The following is a 19,481-nucleotide window of genomic DNA, read 5'->3' on the forward strand; positions in this document are numbered from 1 at the left end:
AAGAAACCTGAAGAAAGCTAATCTCTATGTCTCTGACCCCTCTCCCAATCAGATTGCAGTTTGCTATGTGAGTTCACGGCCTCACTCTCTGAATATCAGTTCCTCTGGCTTGACGTTCAGTGGTCTCCTGCTGTACCTCTGTGACTCCTTTGTTGTAGCTAGCTTTCTGAAGAAGTTCCACTTTCTTAAAGGTGAGCCTTAACAGTTTTATTACATGGAAGTACATGACACGGTCTCTGGAAATCTGAGGGGAAAAAAAGGGAAAAGTACCATTGAGTTTACATTTTATGTGAAAAATTGTGCATGTAAATGTGTATATCTATATTTGTGTTTATATGCCCTACCATCTCTGATATTTGATGGTTGATCTATAGCAATGTTAAGAGTTTTGCAGATAGGGAATCAATGTTTGGTCCATATTGCTATGCATAGTGTATACACATAATCATGTGTGTATGCTGAAATGGCATCAGCATGCCAGTCAAAACAGTTCATATTAGGTCATTTCTGGTCAGCAGAGCAGACAGATCTTAATTAGCCATGGTGGGGATTGGCTTGTGGTGTGTTTTGTTGAGTGAGGGTTTCACTTAATAAAGTAATGATCAGTAGGGCTAGAACAGTAATGGATGTAAGGCATTGCCTTGTTTTCTGTCACCACCTTCTTCGACTTGGTAGATTTGACTTTTCTTAGTCCAGAGAGAAGGAATGTATTGATAGTTCTGCATATTAGATGAATACTAGATATCTCAGGTTACGGAAGAAAATCCTGATCAACAGGGAGCTGAAGATAGCTCTCCAAAAACCCTAAATGTCTTAGTTTTCACACAAGAGTATCTGTAGCTCCTGTTTTGGAAGTGGTGGAAATTCATCTTGCTAAGAGGCGGTGGAAGATGAGTGATTTGAGAACAAGGGTGATACTCACATGGGTTTCTTATTGACTGTTTACTTAGGTGCCACCCTGTGTGTTATTTGTCAAGATCGGAATTCTCTTCGCCAGACTGTTGTCCGGCTGGAGCTGGAAGATGAATGGCAGTTTCGACTGAGGGATGAATTCCAGACTGCCAATGCAAAAGAGGACAGACCGCTTTTCTTCCTGACTGGACGACATATTTAATAGAAACTAGACACTTTTCCTGAATAACTAAGGGGAAAAAAAAGAAAAAAGAATGATACAGGAGACTAATTGCCACCATCTCATAAAATGGCTTTTGAGAGGCTCTGCCTTCTGAGAAACAGGACTTCTCGCCATTGTCTATTAGAATCAATTTATCCTCTTATTTCCAAACACTGAAAGTGAATTTTCTAATTTAATGGTCTGATGGAAGTAATTCTTGATTCCTGGGAAAGACACAGAAACTCATTATTCCTCCTGGAAGCAAAAAATTTTGATCAGAATGGAAATCAGTGAATGCAATTTCTTCTGGTGCAAAAAAAAAAACCACCCCACGTGCAAGTTGATAAGCAAGAGGTTTAGAAAAGTTGCTGTTCATTCCAGAAATAGGAAATGTAAATGTAGGAACAGATTTTGATTTTGTTTTACAAATCTTATTTATCTAACAGTTAGCACAAGGCAACAGGAATTGTTACAGTCTTGTAGTATATTGCTCTTGATTGATCCAGGTAGGCTTTTTAATGAAGATATGTAAAGTATAATTCTTAAAGAATGGGAGCCCAGTTGGAGTCTAATTTTTTTTAACAGGTGCCAACTGGGTAGTTTTAGTATATGGGAATCTTGGGATGGAAGCATAATCATGTCTGATTTTTATAGCATAAAGAAGAGTCAACAAAGTAGATTTAACAATTAAATCGGAACATTTAAACATAAAAATGAAATTGCCTGGCACAGCTGAGAACACCAAATGGCGAGATTTACCTGCAAGTGATTTTTACACCTAGATTACATTGATGTTTTTTGGTTTCTGACTAAATTGTTGCACTGCCTACAAATCTCAAGCTAGGTCCAGTGCATTCAGGACAGCAGATCAGATGGTTCTGAAACCCTCATAATACACTTACTGGGGATATTTTCTTGCCAAAGAACATTAAAAAAAGTGAGAAAGTAGAGACTATGTCTCTGAGGAATTTAGGTGACTATATAAAAGCATGTTCTTGAAAGGCACCAGGCATCACAGTATTTTTGTGTGCACTAAACATGAAGTCATTGATCACAATCCTTGTTCAGGTTTTTGGAAGTATTCTCTAAGTTTCAGATTTTGTGTTTATTTTTATAGAATCTGTGTAAACTTCATTCAGTCTGGATGCAAGAAGGGTAAGTATAGACAATGCCAGAAAGTGTCTGATATTTGGACAGTCTATCTTGCTGGATACACCAATGAGAGCATCATTGATTTTATATTGATGAAATGCCATTAAGTACCTGAAGCCTTTACAGTATCAATCTTGAAATGATGACATGAATATGACTGTGTCAAAGAGCAAACTTTGTAATGTTTACAAGGAAAAGGTAATTTCAGTAACTATGAGAGACTTGACTGCTATTTACAAGAGACAGACCGCTATTTACAAGATAACTGATAGAAATCAGTGCGCTTATGTATTTCATTGTTTTTCTTTCAGAGTGAGGTTGGCTTTCTTTAAGTTTTGGGAAGGAAGATGGACATTGTCATATGTAAATAGCATCACCTGTGCAGTTTTCACTTGTTGGTTAGTTAATTTAAACTTTTTAAAGGAATGTGACATTCGTGTCCATACCATCCTTTATAAATAAAGTCAATACTGCATGGATATCTGTCTTGATGGTGTACAGCATTGGAGGGTTGGAAGAGGAAAAAGGTTGGTTGAGAGGAGCTAACATGATGAAAGAATTTCCCGAACTGACCAAGAGAAAATACAGTGTCTTTTAATGGTCTAAAGCATAACATAGCCTCGAAGGTACATGAGTCTTTAAAAGAACTGTGGACTAAAGACAGAAGTTTGAAATCTCCTTTCTTGCAACCAAATGCTCCAACTATTTCTGCCAAATGTCTGTAAACTTTTCTTATCTTTTAGATGTGAGATGTTTTGTTTTGCAAGTCCTTAGACAAGCATTTTCTCCATGAATCAACCTGTCCAATGAAAAAAAGGCCTAAAGTATTTATTGAAACAAGAAACTTTAAAGTTCTGCTTTCAGAGAAGGGGGCTTTGCACAGCAAAATTTCTGATTATTCACTGTAGTCTTAAGAATTTATTTCAGAGAAAATATATGTGGGGTTTATTGTTGTAAAGAAAGTGGTAGAGAAATATGGTAGTGTCCAGCATATTCATAACTAAATTCTTGCTTTTCTAATAACATTTTAATATATTCAGTTTGTGGAAATGTTAGGAAGGAGAAACAGAAAGAAGTAACTGGAAATTCAAACCTTTACAGCACTGCAAACCTTTACAGCACCGCAAAAGCTTGAGTGTGCTTTGACTCTGTCTTCATGGAATTATCCAGCATTCACCCATGTCCCATGCTGTTCTACTTGTGTTCAGCTCTACTAGCAGTGGGTAAACCTTTTGAAATGATCACAAGCTCAAAGATTTTCACTAAATATCTGCAAGTTAAAAACAAAAAATAATAAAAATCATTTAAACTTCTAGTTTGGACAGGTAGGTTTTTAGTTTTTGGTTTTGTTTGCTTGTTTGTTATGAAACAATTCCCTGCAGTAATTAGAGTAGTTGGTGGCATTTTGGCATTCTAGGTTCTGTACCTTGATTTGAACAGATCATTTGTAGTCTGAAACAGAGGTAAGTTCACCGGAGGTGTCTGAACATCATTTATTAGGTTTACTTGTTCAGATTTAAGGTGCTGACATTCAGAGGCAGAAACATTATGAAAATGCACAACACTGTAACTGTGCTTATTTAAAGGTTTTCTGTGTGGAAAAGATCACTCCTTTTCAACTAAGTCATCTAAGTCAACTAAGAGCAGACATTCAACTCCTTGTGTGACCAGAACGCAGTTGCTTCCCGTCGTAGGGAAGATGGGCGCACAATATGGCAAAAGAGCACAGCATTTTGTTAACATGGTGCTGAGTGGTGGTGGTGGATGAGTCAGGGAGTACAGCTCTCCAGAGCTCATCCAAAAGTTTCTTCATTCTTGGTACAGTTTACATGCTAAACTCCCTCAGACTGTCAGCTATTGAGCACAGAGATTTTGTGTCCAACCTGGACTCTGAGGTGACACAGTAATGCAGATAAACAAGACAAATAACATCCTGTCTGATTGAGTGGGACTGGCATCCTTTGACATACACATGGTAGTAACATTTTTGTGCTGTGTGTTTTTACCACAGGTGCATTTGGAGGGTTGAGAACCCAAGTCCCAGCTCCGCTCTTGTCTTACCTTTGGGAGAGGGAATTATTTACTTTCCATCACAGTCACCTTTGTGAGAAAAATTGGCATGTACTCATTAAGCAAACAGATCATTTAGTCTTTCTGGCTTTGTATGTGGCAAGAAGACAGAGCTCTCCTTCACATGTATTGATGTGATAATGTTGTAGGAAACAAAAGGCAAAAGGGAAGTGGCAGTGTGCTTTTGCTGACCTTTATCCAGCCTCTACCTTCTTCTCAAGTGCCTCCCATGCTTGCTGTCTCAGTCAGCCACTGTTATCACAGACAGTACTGTAATCATGTTCTGTACTGTGTGTCAGAGGGTGAAGCATTCTGTGATTCAGCTTTGCAACAGGCAGTATCCAAATATAGAGAAGGTTACCGGGAAGGTGACATTATATTCCTTTCTAACCATCCTCTCTCCACTATCAAAGCATACTTCACAAGCGCTTGGGCACTGATGTCTGGCATTTGAATAGCATGGGCATTACAGATGACATGAACACTACAGGATGTAAGGGATTTCAGCATTCTTCCCCTAATAAGCACCTCCTGGTGTGATGGGGAATGTACAGATCTCAGCTCCCACACTGCATCTCACAGCAGCAGCTGAATATATCAAAGGCAGATCTGTGATACTCTGTGGTGATGTGTGATGGTCATACATAGTGAATGAAGTACAAGAGAAACAGACTCAATCTGTAAGGCTCGGGGTTACAGAGGTTCACAAGGTGGAGAAGTGGGCATGTTTTGCATTTTCTTCGTTCTATAAGCAGAAGGAAATGTCTTCCTACTTGTTGCATCACTGATGTGTTGACTGAGCACTTAAACTCTGAACATATTAACAAGGATTGTTTTGGCAAAGTGCACACTGATGTCTTATAGAAAAGGTTTAGCAGCATTGTTAACAGCAGCTTAACAATTTCCTTTTTTTCTTAGAAACAACAGTGATATGATATGAAAGTGAGTTTGGACTTGTTACTGCCTGTAAGGAGCCAGTAGGGACTTAGTAACTGCTTTGAGAACAGCGTATTGCAGTTACCACAGGATTCCGTTCCACACAATACTTAAGCAGCAGGTCATTTTGCAATTGCACAGAATCTGGGTTTGGTGATGGGGTCATTTCTTTCTATTTGAATTTTATTTTCATAAATGCCCGTGATGTATCAGATGTAAATCTCAGATCTGTCCTACACAAAATGGTGCCCGTGCTGGGACACATTAGCAGCCCTGTGTGCCACTCTAAAGTTCCCTGCTGGGGATGTGTTTGGGCCAAATATGCAGCACCTTGCATCCTACCTTTGTCACGTGTCTTTTATTGCTTGTTCTCATTGGCATCTATATAATTAAAAAATTCCAAGTTCTATTGCTATATATTACTCAATCTCCTTTTCTTTCCCTTGCAAGAGCTCCTTCCAGAGGAAGTTTTCATTCTGTGGGCTCTGGGGAGCCTCATATAAACCTCCTGATGTCCCTGTTTGGTGAGATCACACCAGGTGTTGTGAGATGTGTTAGATCTGGTAGGTTGTGGTTCTGCAGAGGAGTAGCAGCACAGGGCTGCAGTGATAAGAGAGAGATTAAAGACATAGAGATTTTGGAAAGGGTCCAGATGAGGGCCACGAAGATGATCAAGGGGCTGGAGCACCTCCACTATGAGGACAGGCTGAGGGAGTTGGGTTTGTTCAGCCTGGAGAAGGTTGCGGGGTGACCTCATTGCAGCCTTTCAATACCTGAAGGGAACTTACACCCAGGAGGGGAGTAAACTCTTCGAAAGGGCTGATAATAGCAGGACACGGGGAAATGGTTTTAAGTTGAAAGAGGGAAGATTTAGGTTGGATGTTAGGGGGAAGTTCTTCACTAGGAGAGTGGTGAGGCCCTGGAACAGGCTGCCCAGGGAGGTTGTGGATGCCCCGTCCTTGGAGGTGTTCAAGACCAGGTTGGACGGGGCCCTGGGCAACCTGATCTAGTAAAGGTGTATGTTTGGTGGCCCTGCCAGGCAGGGGGGTTGGAACTACATGATCCTTGAGGTCCCTTCCAACCCGAGTCATTCTGTGATTCTGTGATGCCTTTTGATGTGGTGCAGCATGGTCCTGGGGCTCCTTACCTGTGTGAGCCCAGAGGCACAAAGCTGAGGGCTTTCTTCATACAGTCTGTTTCAGGGGTTTATTAATTGGCTTCCATGAGATAATGTTTCCATTTTAATTATCTTCTCATGACAGAGCACTTGCAGATGCTATTTATAAAACAAAATTGGCTCCTGTTTACCCTGTGTCCTCATGTAATGAAATCATTGGGCCACGTTTAACATTGTCACAAGATTTCTGTCTGCATTTCATGATTATCCAACAAAGCTTTTTGCTACAGGATTTCACAGAGCTGAGAATCCAAAAGTGGCTGTGAGCTTTATGTGAACCTGAGTCTGAGCAGTCACCAGGTCCATCTGCTGCACAGTAGAAATGCATGTAGCTGTTGTGGCTTCCTATGGAAGGAAAGCTCCCAGAGCTGTACAGTGCTCAATATGACAAAGGCTTCAGATATGCAGTCTGCTGGGAGAGATGTCCAGCTGCTTCTTGAAGGATTTTTTAAATCATATTACTATATATTATAATTATTTATATTATATAGTATTATAACAGTGATTGAAACAGTTTCTGATAGACTGTTATCACAGCTTGAAAGTAAACATAACAGAAGAGTTGGGTGGTACAGTGGAAAAATACTCCAGCAAACAGTGATTCCCATCTTTCAAATGCAGTGAATAAACACTTCAGTGGGGGCAGGAATGCCATTGAAATACTGTAGGTGTGGCATTTCCCTGCTTAGCTGCACTGAGGAGAATTGTATTAAATTTCCTTCCCCAAATCTGTTCCAGAAAGAAAATGCGATGTGCCAGATACCTAATAAATGGGTTACTGTGCTGACAGTCTTACCATTTGCTGTTCAACAGAAGCAAGTAACTTGAGCATCCTGGTAACTTAAGTGCTGTTCTCTTATCTCTGGGAAAAGTTGGCCTGCCGTATTAAAGTGACCCGGCTACTTGACCGCCTTAGATTCAAAGTTTCTGATGTGAATTTTCTTTTCTCATTGCTTATTGCTTTTCCTACTTAGTGAGTCTACATGTAGCTCAAGGTGAAATATCAAATGTAGCCGGGTGCACTTGTTGATTTGATGATCATTGTCAACTCAGAGCTAATGCTGGGTCTCTCATGCAGTAGCTTGATATAAATAGCATATTTCATTCTTGAGCACAGTAGAGAGATTGAGAAGCCTTTGCCTGAAGTCAGGGATTTTTAATAAGAGTTTTATTTCACCAGCAAATGCAAGTGGATGGGTGACTAGAGGAGGAATTAATGAAACTGAAGCCAAAGGTTATGAATTTGAACACGTAACAGAGCTGTGAATTACTGGTCAGCTCAACAGCAAAGCCTCTCTGGGTTTCATCTGGGATTCCATTCAGATCAGCTGCCAGAGGTGATTTTAGGACGCTGAGTTCTGTAGTTCTCTTAGAGACAGGGCAGTCCCACAGGTATCTGGTCTCATCCGTCTGAAGTTACATTGGACAACATTTATAATAATTGTATTTACACTCTGGCACATATATGAAAGGAAATATAAGACCAAAAGAAATAAATGGAAAAGAAAGTGTCCTCTTTCAAGTTCTTTATTGCACAGAAGGAGGAATCTGTGCTGTCTGCACAGTTACGATCTGTTAGAACTGTACAACTGTGCAGGAAGGCAGAATTAGATTCTGACATTAAGAGCCGGCCTTGAAAACAAAATGAAACCATTGAAATCCATTCTAAATATGATTAGTGATGGTGATAAAATGTGGGCAGGGTGAGAATTCCTTATATTCTGTTCCCAGAATGTAATACTCAACAGGTTGTCTGAGCATAAAATCTCATACAGAGGTACGATGGATACTGACTGTTTGGAAGTTAATTTGTTCGCCCAGCTCTAATTTTTCACTGAACCTTATGACTTAATTAGGATACTTGAGGAGTCAGTTGCAAGGAAAATGTGCTCTGCTTTACGGTGCTCATGTTTCTTTCTCTGACTGTGCTTCCAAGAACTTCAGCAGGTAAAATTAGCAAGCAAACGCGATCACTGGGAAATTATATTCTCTGGAGCTTTGTTGTCAACAGCTAAAACCTGAAGGCAGCATTTTTGTATATGGCCAAAACCAAGGCTAGTTTTAGTAGCCTGTGCGAAGAATGGGGGAAAACGATCACTTCAAGATGTCGTCTGAGGATGAAGAACAGCCTGAGAGCCCTCCTGGCTCCCCTTGGTCTTGGGTAAGATCTTATGCCTTAAGGTTGCATAAATAACTGTAGGAAAAAGTAAGAGACTGTGCTGCATGAACCTGAATAAAACCAGCTTTCTTAACCTCCTGGCAAAGTTTGCTGCTCTAATGATTAGATTTTCTGCTTTAGCTTTACCTGTAGATGTTTTGAAAACACTCGAATGGGGTTAAACCTTTTCCTTCTGTTGTGTATGTCAGGTGCTGCAAGAAAACCCGACTGATTCCATACTACTTGCTTTGCTGTCTTACTGGCTGTGTAAAGCAGCACTGTGAAAATGTACCTTTTAGATGTAATAGAGGGAAAGTCATTTAGTCAACAGTGTAAACCTTTGCTCTAAGCGAATGTGTTAAGAAGAGGGTCAGTGAGACCTCTATTGCAAACAGAGGAACGCATTGCTATCGTTTTTTCACAGAATCACAGAATGTGATTTATGTTTTTATAAACATATGCATCTATGATTTTTGTGGAGACGTCAGTGTTTGAAATGCTTTCTGGTTATTGGGGGTCTGGCACGTGTGTGTAAGCACGGAACTGACATTTCATGCAGATATTCGAGGAGTTATCAAAGAGTTATCAGCTGTTCTCAGTGCCGCTCCACGGGGCTGCTGACCTGAACAACAGGATTAGTGTGTAGGTGAATATCTATTTTTGATGTGTAGGAAAACAATTTATAGATGTTGATGTTTTAATGAAATGAAGGCTCTATTTTCAGCTAGGATCCCATGCAGACTGATCAGAACGGAGTCTGGGTGTGCACTGAACAATTAGCAGGTGGTTAGAGCTCTAAGAAACTTCTACACTGCTGGTATGGTAGTAAAGGTTGAACCTTCCTGCCAATATCCCATTACGTGTTGTTGCTGTGTGACAGATGGCAGCAGAGGGGCACTGTGACACAATGGCATCTGACATGGAAATGCCTGTGAAGCGAAGGTGTGTCAGTGTATTCTGTGAGGAAACAATGGCACCCACTGACATTCATCAACACATGGTGAGGATGGTGCAGATAATTCAGACGTGAAACAGAAAGATACTTTGTGCCTTACTTTGTAAGGCAGTTTTGTGGTAATTATATACTAGATTAGGCAGAAGGAGAAGTTTTACCTTAAAAACCTGCACAACCAGTTCAATTTCTTATCCTTCTTTTTTTAACCACTCACTTGTAATGTGTCAGCAGATGAAGTTTCAGTATAAAACTGTGGCTAATCTGTGTGGCTGGAAACAGGACTGTTAGGAAAAGAGGATGCTGCCGGAGCAGTGCGACCTGCAGCCCAAGTTGCTGGTGGCTTACATTGATTGTGTTATGCTTGTGTATCTGCCTTTCTAGACCTCTTGTGAAGGTAAGATACACTGTACCTAAAACCCGTGGCTTTTGCCTACACAACACCAAATGTCAGCAGGCCACGTATCACCACAGGTTGCTGGGGTCATGATGGGTGTGTGCCAGGCACGCAAACCTGACTGCCCTTTTGTGACCTGCACTTGTGAGGGGGGTGTGGCAGGAGCTTCCCCTTGATTGATTTATTTGGATTCAGCTTTTTTTGTGTTTTCATCAGTTCATCTGAGGGTTGTTTACTTTGTTTTGAAGGATGTGCTTGAAATCCTCGTGCTTTGGGTTGGACAGTCCCCCTTTTCTTCAGGGCAGATTGTTGGAGGTCAGCGATCACTCTGTATCTGGGGATCATGTCTCACAGAGTCTGCCCTGTCTTAATATAGACTTGAAAGTTCACAAGCACCAAAGGATGTGAGGGCAATAGCTGGTAGGCAAACAATATCAAAGCTATTGGCCGCCTTATTTTCCAGTTCCTTCCTGTCTCCTACACCACCACCAGGCTTCTTTTTTGCAGGATGAGTAAGCTTTAATAACAACGAATGTTTCCATAAATGCAGAGAGTGTTAATCTCCCTGTTGCCAGTGCTCCTTGTAGTGGTCGTTGACAAGTGACTCGCTTGCAACAGGATTTTGTATCATTTCAAGGTACAACCTTCAGGAGCCACATTCAAATGACTGAACAAAACCTATACCAAGCTCTGGGCTGCAAAACTCTATAAAATGGATATATACATATATATTGTGAGAATGGCTGTTTCACGATGGCTGACTGAAGTGATTTGCTAGTATCCTCTGGAGCCCTTCTGAGCAGCTGAATACCATAAAACGAAATCTTTTCAATGAATTGCTATGAACAAGTTTGCAGACTCCAGCTGTAGGAGTTGGACAGGCTGTATTGGCTGCCTAAAACCTTGAATGCTGAGGATTTCTAAGGCACAAGTGACCTCCAGTGGTCACAGACATTAGTCATGGCTGATGCCTACTATTGTTCTTTCCCTCGTTAGAAAAGAGGCAATGTGATAATTCTCAACCTGTGCTTTTCTAGCACTGCCTCCTATGCCGTCATGGTTGATTAAACTATTCCTTACTTCCAGGTGTTCTGTATACCTATGGGCTTGTTAACCAGAATGAAAGTTTCTCATTACTTTACCTTCTCATCAGTGTGGTACACCTCAGGAATGTTTTTTTTCTGTGTTATTGGGCTCTATCTGCCCCATAATCTTCCCACTGTAGAGTTCAAAGATCATCTTTCAGCTTAAATGTATGAACACCTCCAACCCCCCAGCTTTTGCTTAGAGGTTTTTACAAGACATCAGCTGGAGAGCTTTCATGCAGAGGAATGGTTAAGAAATTCAATAGAAATACGCTCTTTAATCAAGAAATGGCTAAAATTATTTGTATGAAGAACTTGAAGAAGAGTTTTCCCACTGGTGTTTAATTATTCTGCATCTTTACATCCTCAGACTGGTTTCACTGGCCAAGCCCCAGCATTTTTGGCAGGTCAGTGGAAATGCAAGTCATTGCAATTTGAACTGATTTAAAGAAATACAGACGTGACCTGTGATAAAAATGTTTGGATATTCATAAATCCCTTCCCTTGGGAATTTTATTTTGCATGTGCAACAGAAGCAGTGACTTCAGTGTAAGCCAATTAAGACTTCTGTCTAAGATTGAGAAACAAAAGGCAGCTCTTGGCCTAGGCCCTGTGGGGCTGGCCCAACACAGGGTGACAAAGCAACTTTCCCCAGTGCTTCTGGATGAAGTTCAGCAAAGGGCTGCAACTTTCTCAGTTACTCCATCTGCTAAAAGGGGATTATGCTAATAGCGTCTTTTGTAACACGCTTTGAGATTCATGGCGGCAGTTCTTTATGTAACAGGGGGATTGAATAAATAGATTGTAAACATACTAATGCTTTTATTTTCTTCCTATGAAAAAAGTTACCTAACAGATGAGAGTTAAAATGATGGAAGAAGGAGGATTGCTTTTTTCTCTCTCCCTTCTGGTTCCCTCCAGCAGCTTTGTTATGTTTGTAAAGTAGGAGCTGATGAAGATGTTCATAACATCTCTGCAGGAACAAATTTGGATATAAACTGTGTCATAAAGCTTAAGTTTTGCTCCAAATTAATATTTCTTCTCTCTCTCTTCCTCCTTGCCCTTCCAGGGTGATACTTGTGCACAGCCAGGCCTTAGTGCTACAGATGAGAATGCGTACTTTCCTGTGACACTTTTTTATGTGACAAGCCCACTGACCTCTATCTGTCATCTTCCTCCTCTTTATCAGCAATGCACAGATCTCAGTAGATTAGGGAATGGTACAGAAATCTGTGTTATTCCTGAGGATCTGTGCAGCACTGACAATGAATAGCAGCAGGGGGATAGGCCTTATCTTGGCCTAGCACCGCAGCAACAAACAAAAAGGTTGTTTATTAATAGGTGTTTGGCAGACATACTAATCCCAACACTTTATGACTGATATAAACAAGACGGAGGCAGGTGTCTAATTTCTTGCTGGCAGTTTGTGCCTAATGGATGACAGGTTAGTGCCATGGCAGAGGCCAAGTTTCTGACTCGGTTTTCTCAGCATTACTGGACATCATGGTAAGAGGGGGAGGTTTCTGTGCCAGATGTGAAAAAGTTATGAAATAAGTGTTAACCCAGCACTGAGGTATTTAGCGTTCATACAGATAGGCACTTTCCTTCTGAAGAAGGTGTATGTAACAGCTGGGCCGCATCCAGCCCAGCAAAGATCTCCCTCAGCCTTTGGCAGAAGCCTCCAGGGGAGGGCTGCCAAAGGCCAGAGCCACAAGCCTGCAGCCCTTCCTCACGTGGTGGCTGGGACTCTGCTTCCTCGTGACCCTGCCTCTCACTTTCCCATGGATTCATTTCAACTGCACCCATGTCAGAGGGAGGCAGAGGCTGTTGCGTGGGTTTTGATTACATTTGGGCTCGGTGGAAATAGATCAGTGCACCCCCTGCGGGGTTCGTGTTCAAGGTAAACCCTTTGGAATAAATCAGTCCTTGAAATCATCTCTGCTTCTCCACTGCCTACAGAGAACAGTCAGCTCTCTTAGACTTTGACCAATGTTATGGAAGATGCCGATAGCTGGGAATCTGCATGACACTGCCATGCTAGAGTGATTCCTCACTTTCATCCCTCACTGTCAGCAGGCATTGAAGGATTGACCAGACTTTTGAATCACGGTATCACAGAACCATAGAATCATTAAGATTGGAAAAGATTGCTAAGATCATCTAGTCCAGCCATCGACCCACTACCACGACCACAAAACCATGTTCCTAAGTTAAATACTACTTCAGGAAACCCCCCCTGTTCTGTGATTAAGGAGGACTGCACAAAAGAGAGATTCTGGCACAAACTTTTTGTTTTGTCCTTCTACAATCTGTAAGATAGTGGACCACAAATAAAGCAGATGAGCTTTGGTGAAAGCAAGCAAACAGTAGTAAAAAAAGTGAGTCTTAGTGCATGTTCTCCTTCTCTGTAAACCCTGGGATAACTTAATGCTGATAAAAATGAGGCAGTTTTGACTGCTGTGCTGATTTTCAGCATGAATTTATGTCTGTTTTCATTTCTCCATTACCCGTGAGAGTTTGCTTAAGAAAAGCTGATTTCATTTCATGGAGCTGCAGCCCGTGCTGGAAGCAGTGTGCTTTAAGCACAGTACAAAGGTAGACATGTCACAAGGGAAAAAAAAAACAGTGAAAAATGGTGAAGGAGAAAGAACAGCAAGCTGCTATGGAAAGTGCTTTCCTATGGCAGACCAGAGGGCTATTTATGTGACATTTTAGGGTAGGCCATTTGGGTCGTGCTCTAATAAATCTGCTTCTTCCTGTTGGTTAGAAAGGGAATCCTGACATAACCATCTTCATTATGGATGTCCAAGGTAAGTGGGGCAGCCTTAGGTTCTGATCTCACTGAAGAAAGGTGGCCCTGAAGTCAGGGGAACCATTCTCTGTCCTGTCATCTTCTGCTCACTTCCTGATCTGTGAAGTTAATAACAAAAATGGATCCTGCTAGCCTGGAGTATCTATGACATCCTTGACTGATCATGTCACTGGATATTGGAAGAGATTTATGGCACAAATCTCACAGAATCACAGAATGGCCTAAGTTGAAAAGGGCCATAATGATCATCTAGTTTCAACCCCCGTGCTACGGACAGGGCTGTCAACCACTAGACCAGGCTGCCCAGAGCCACATCTCACCGTATAATTCTTAAACTGTGAATCCAGACAAGAGGGAGCCTCAGATCATTCTTGAGGGCAGGTGCTTGTTGCTGGTTTGATCCTGCATGTCTTCACTACCAGCATAGCAGCAACAGCAGCTCCACCAGCGTAGAAGAAATGACTGTAAAGAACACTGTGAGCTGTTGTTTATTCCCAGGGTCAGCCAGCCCCACAAGGAGCATATGCTGGCAATATAAACTGTATGTTGTACAGCAGGGGCATCCATGTAGCTTCACTCATAGCTTGGAGAAAAGTGATATCACTTTTAATAACAAAAGAGAGTGCTCGATGCCAGGATGCTTTAAGCAAAATTCTGTGGAGGAGAGGCAAAAGGGACCTGTAATGATATAATTTGGTTGCATGTTGGAACAATTTCAAAGCCAACCCAATTATTTAAATGTTAAGTAAAGCTCATTAAGCCGAAATGACTGTTAATGCGATTTAAAATATTTCTAAAGGTTCTTAAAGCTTTGCATATAAACAAGTATTAAACTTGCAGCACAGAAATAAATCACTTCTGCCCTGCTGCACTCTGCGATGTTCCTGCCCAAGAATGTGAGTCAAAAACTTCCTCTTGTTCTGCACGTGCTGTTTTTCTACTACTCAGCACTCTTGTGGTCTATTCTGATTGGTTTCTATGACCTCCTCCTTCTTCCTAGAATCAGTCCTGAACGGCATGTAGCGTTAGTGAGAAAAACAAATCTCACACAACGCAAAGCACACTTAGGCTCCCCTCCTCCCTATTTTCTGACTCCTGGACAAAATCCAGTAGGGAACGGCTTCCAAAGTCTATTTCTGAACTTGTATTTACTTTTATGTGTACGTAGTCTTTGCTACGTATGAACCCTATGTTGTGACACAAGGAACTGGGAACCTTTTGTTAACAACAAGACATACAGTTCCATGACAGAAGGCTGAGGTTAGCTGGGTTGCTCACAAGTTTCCAAACTTTGTGGCTCACCAAAAGATCATACAATCATAGAAAGGCCTGGGTTGAAAAGGACCACAATGATCATCCAGTTCCAACCCCCTGCTATGTGCAGGGTCGCCAACCACCAGACCAGGCTGCCCAAAGCCACATCTAGCCTGGCCTTGAATGCCTCCAGGGATGGGGCATCCACAACCTCCCTGGGCAACCTGTTCCAGTGTGTCACCACCCTCTGAGTGAAAAGATGTAGGATCTATTTTTAAGCTATTTTTTAAATTGTTGTTGTTTCGCCAAATGGACAATCAGATGAACTATAATTCACTTGCAGTTTCTTAAAGGCTTGTTATCCCTTTTACATGGAGCCTTATTTTGAATGAACACATTACTTCCTTGGTACAGTTGCTGACTCTTAGTACATAGATGTCATCTCTGGACTCTACATCACAAACTGAAGTTTGTGGCAAAATTTAATCATCTCTGAATACTCTGCACTCTGATGGGAGGCTCACTTCAAATTAGTGGGCAAAGGGTTTGGAAGCATCAAGCTTTGATAAGTTGCATGTGAACTATGGCATAACTTACCAGCAACTGAAAACACCCACAGCCTGTGCCTGTATTAATTGAGCAGCACACAGCAGTACTGCACTTCCAGCAGTTTTTTCTCTGATTTACTTCTGGATGCTGTGGAACATGGGGATTCAGCATGTGTCACAAACCCAGTTTCTCAAGCCTGTAAACAAGATTTCTCTGGTTTGAGCTCTGCTGTTGTACCTGTTTGGCCAGAACGTGTCTGATCTAAGCCAACAGCTTCCTAATAGCTCCACCCTTTTCTCTTCCTGAGGGTCCTGCATACGTGACTAAACGTGTATCCGGTGTTGCAGCATGAAAGCCAATAGGGAAGGCATACATTCAGTCTGTTGTCTATTTATTGTGAATAACCAAATGTTCCCAGACTCTTCATGGGTGTAAATCTCACTTTCTTCTGATATTCAGATCCAGCTCTGAAACCCTTGGCCTCAGATTTAACAGTGAGTGTCCGGACAACCCAGAGTTGGCTACCAGGCTGAGACCAACATGCAAGGACACATATGGAGCAATTACCACCACTGGGCAACTGTTCCATTCACCATCTTTTTGCCCCTCACTGTGAGGATGAGGAAGTCATGCTTCTCACTGTAACCTTCCTCTCATGAAAGGTGTTTGTGGGATTTCTGTGTGGTTTGGTGGTGAGCTGCACCTGGTAGCTGCCATTTCCAGGCATGACCACAAAGGTGCCCTGGGCAGGAGAAGGCAAAGGGGCTGTAGGCTTTGGAAAGGCAGTGATGGTGTGATGATCAGGTGATGTTTCCACATCACCTCATGAAACACCTTTTGGTAGCCTGGGGTAGTGCCTAAAAGGAGCACAGCCAGGTGCAGCATTAACTGCAGTGATTAGAATGTCTGTCAAAAGCAAGCAGAAGGCGTGACAGTGGGGCCACTCTGCCAGCCAATGGAGGCAGCGCTCAGACATGCTCCTTCAGCAGAATGGCGTGGTGAAGATGAGGAAATGGTCTTGATCAGATATCATAAGCTTTCAGATAAACAACTTATCATTTTATCTGCAGGTGACTAATGTGAGGTTAAAAAAAGGGAGGAAGCTCAGGAGAAGGAATTCAGATGCAGCTAAGGCTGGATGTGCATATAGGACAAGTGCATTTCTAGCACTGGCCCCATTATCTCACACTTTAACCTTGTGCTGGGATGAATTCAGTGAAGTGTCTACCATAATAATTTACTGGCTGTGTAGCATTCCTCCTCCAGTCTTTGTTTCTACCTTTACCTGAAAGTTACTTTCAAATGTGGTTAGAAAACTGCCATGCCTGGGCTTTGCTGCAGGTCAGAGCAATCTAACTGCTCCTCTTCTCCCACAGCAAGAAGACTGGAGCTGTAGAACAAAAATGCAAAACCTTTTCTAGCTTAGAGACTGGAGTACTGCAGAACATGGCAACTCAGGGTGCTCCAACTCATTTGGGATCTTCCTGCCCTGTAACCATGCCTGTAATTCAATGGGACCTTGCAGCTACTGAAAAGCTTGAGGATAATGGCTCTTTTTGCTGGGGACAGATGTTGAAGGTCGAATGAGGCAAAAGAGCAGAAAGAGTTTCTTGTTGGGCCTCGTCAACTTCACACAATGCAGCTTGACTATGATTTTCATATTACAAAGGACACAGATGATGCTTTAGACCCACATGTGACCTCCTACAGACCCGCGGCTGCATTTTGTAGGCTTTTTGTAGAAATGTAGATGGTAATACTTTGACTCTAGTGAACGAAGTTCAGACCTTTTAACTTTAACTTCTAATTTATGCAGGTTCTGACAGAGCTCTCTGTAGTTGTATTTCTGACATCGTTTCTGAGAATATTAACACATTAGGGTTAGGCTCCCCAGGGAGGTGGTTGAATCGCCATCCCTGGTTGTGTTTAAGAGCTGTTTGGATGTGGTACTCAGGGATATGATTTAGTGTAGGTTTTTTAGAGTTAGGGCTCTGGTTAGGCTGCAGTTGGACTTGATGATCTTCAAGGTCTTTTCCAACCTGGGTAATTCTATGATTCTATGATTCTTTGAATCACTTATTGGTGAACTAAGCTTCACCTGACTCTAGCCACGCCTCTCCAGGAAAGCTTAATCTTGTCTGTCAAACTTGACTATTCCAGATACTATAAAATGGTTTTATTTCCATACCAGGAAATGATAATTTAGAAAGGAATTTGGCCATGCACTGAATCTAGGATTGTCATCTTATCTCACACGAGGTCATTCCTTCTCTGCTGTTCAGAAGAGACTCTGTAGTGGAGATACCATCACCTTATCTAAGATACTAGCTCTGCTTATCTATGAAAGAATAGATCTGCTGCTCAGAGCTATGCATCCACACTACAGAGAAAATGTAAGTCACCTCCGGGCATCAGAGGTGGGTCTTACAATCATTTTTTTAAAATCAGATGCCCTTCAGGGGAAGAAATAGGATGTCTCTCTCTGGTACTGGCAGGAAGGAAAAGAAGACATACACTGTGCACTTAACTACATTAGGAGGCATTATTACTGCAAGAACCAGATTTAAATGAGGTGAGTAATTCACGACTGAGTAACTTTGTTTACAATGTCTGCTGCAATCAGCATGATGAGTTAATCAGTGGTCAGGTGATGTCACGCAACCGAGTTGGAAGTTTGAGACAGAAGGACTTTGTAGATGACCTGTCCTGTTCCTGGGTTATTCTGCCTTTGTTCCCTACAGTTTGTGCCTGCTCTATTTTCTCAATCGGATTCAAAGCACCTCATGTGACAGGGTTTCATTTCTGAATTTTTCCACTGTGAGATTTCATTAATAGGAAAGAGCTCCTGAAAATGCAGCCTCATCCTGCTGTGTCATGTTATCACAAAACAACAGAATACAAAGCTGGAAGATACTTAATGATCGTCTGGTTCATTTCTGTGCCTAAAGGCAAATTCAACAAGAATGACAACATTTCTAACAAATGTGTGTTTACCCTGCTCTGAAAGATCTGAGCTTCTTCCTGCAATCCATTCCAGATATTATTATCCCCATATTATAATTTTCCTAATGGCTAAATGCTTCCTGTTGCATTTCATCCCCTCTACATCTCCCTATCTCTCCAAGGGGACAAGGATTACAGTGGCCACATTTTCATTTTCCTTCTAATTTTTTACACATACTAGTGATGGGATGAAGCACAGACCATTTTTTTTCTCCTGCAAGTGTCATGTCATAACGTGTTATCTCTGAATCTTCTCATCTTCTATGAGCTGTAAGAATTTTTCATCCTCTGATTCTTAAACTTACCATATTTAGCTGGGAAAAGTACACCACAGATTTGGCTTTGCATCAAGTTCCAGTTTTCTCATGAATATTAAGTACTTTTCCTTAACAGCCGGGGACAATATTATCCCTGTTCAACAGCAGGAGAACTGACAGTGTTTGTGGTACACCCATAAGCCTGGGAGAAAGCTCAGGTAGCTCTGAGACCTGAGCCTTTGGCTATATGGCTGCGAGTCATCTGAGCAGTGATAGGGTTTGGATGCTTTGTGGCATGATGTAGTCACCTCCATGTTATTTCAGACCCCAAAACTCTCTGGCCCTTTTCCAATGGCCTGTTGGAAATGCCCTGTTCTCATGGCTGAGGCTGCACTGGGGCTACAGCTGTGCCAGGCACTGGTCTGGTCTACCAGTGTCAGGGCAGAGATGAAGCTGTTCCAGCAGCTCCGCCTGTGTCCTGCCTCTGTTCAGTTTTCTGCTACAGGAATAGCCTTGTGTCCTATTTCACTGGCTTAAGCACAAGGTCATCTTCTCCCTGCGTTAG

General features: G+C 41.9%; 2 protein-coding genes across 9 annotated transcripts in view; both read left to right on the forward strand.

Annotated features, from left to right (window-relative positions):
- GREB1 (growth regulating estrogen receptor binding 1) overlaps positions 1–2,745 on the forward strand; it is a 73,940-nt gene extending 71,195 nt beyond the window's left edge. For 3 of the 5 annotated variants that reach the window (XM_032443689.1, XM_015859465.2, XM_032443690.1), the window contains 2 exons: positions 53–191; positions 951–1,114. In XM_032443689.1, the coding sequence (XP_032299580.1) occupies positions 53–191; positions 951–1,114 (303 nt within the window). Of the gene's footprint in view, positions 1–52; positions 192–950 lie in introns of those variants that run through there. The other 2 variants (XM_015859463.2, XM_032443691.1) reach the window with 2 other exon arrangements.
- A 5,654-nt stretch (positions 2,746–8,399) lies between these two features.
- The window catches only part of LPIN1 (lipin 1), a 64,247-nt gene continuing 53,165 nt past the window's right edge, over positions 8,400–19,481 (forward strand). Inside the window, exon 1 of one of the 4 annotated variants that reach the window (XM_015859437.2) lies at positions 8,400–8,610. In XM_015859437.2, the coding sequence (XP_015714923.1) occupies positions 8,530–8,610 (81 nt within the window). In that variant the 5' untranslated portion in view covers positions 8,400–8,529. The remainder of the gene's footprint in view (positions 8,611–19,481) is intronic. The other 3 variants (XM_015859438.2, XM_015859440.2, XM_015859443.2) reach the window with 3 other exon arrangements.

This window comes from Coturnix japonica, chromosome 3, assembly GCF_001577835.2.
Source record: "Coturnix japonica isolate 7356 chromosome 3, Coturnix japonica 2.1, whole genome shotgun sequence".
Taxonomy (NCBI): Eukaryota; Metazoa; Chordata; class Aves; order Galliformes; family Phasianidae; genus Coturnix; species Coturnix japonica.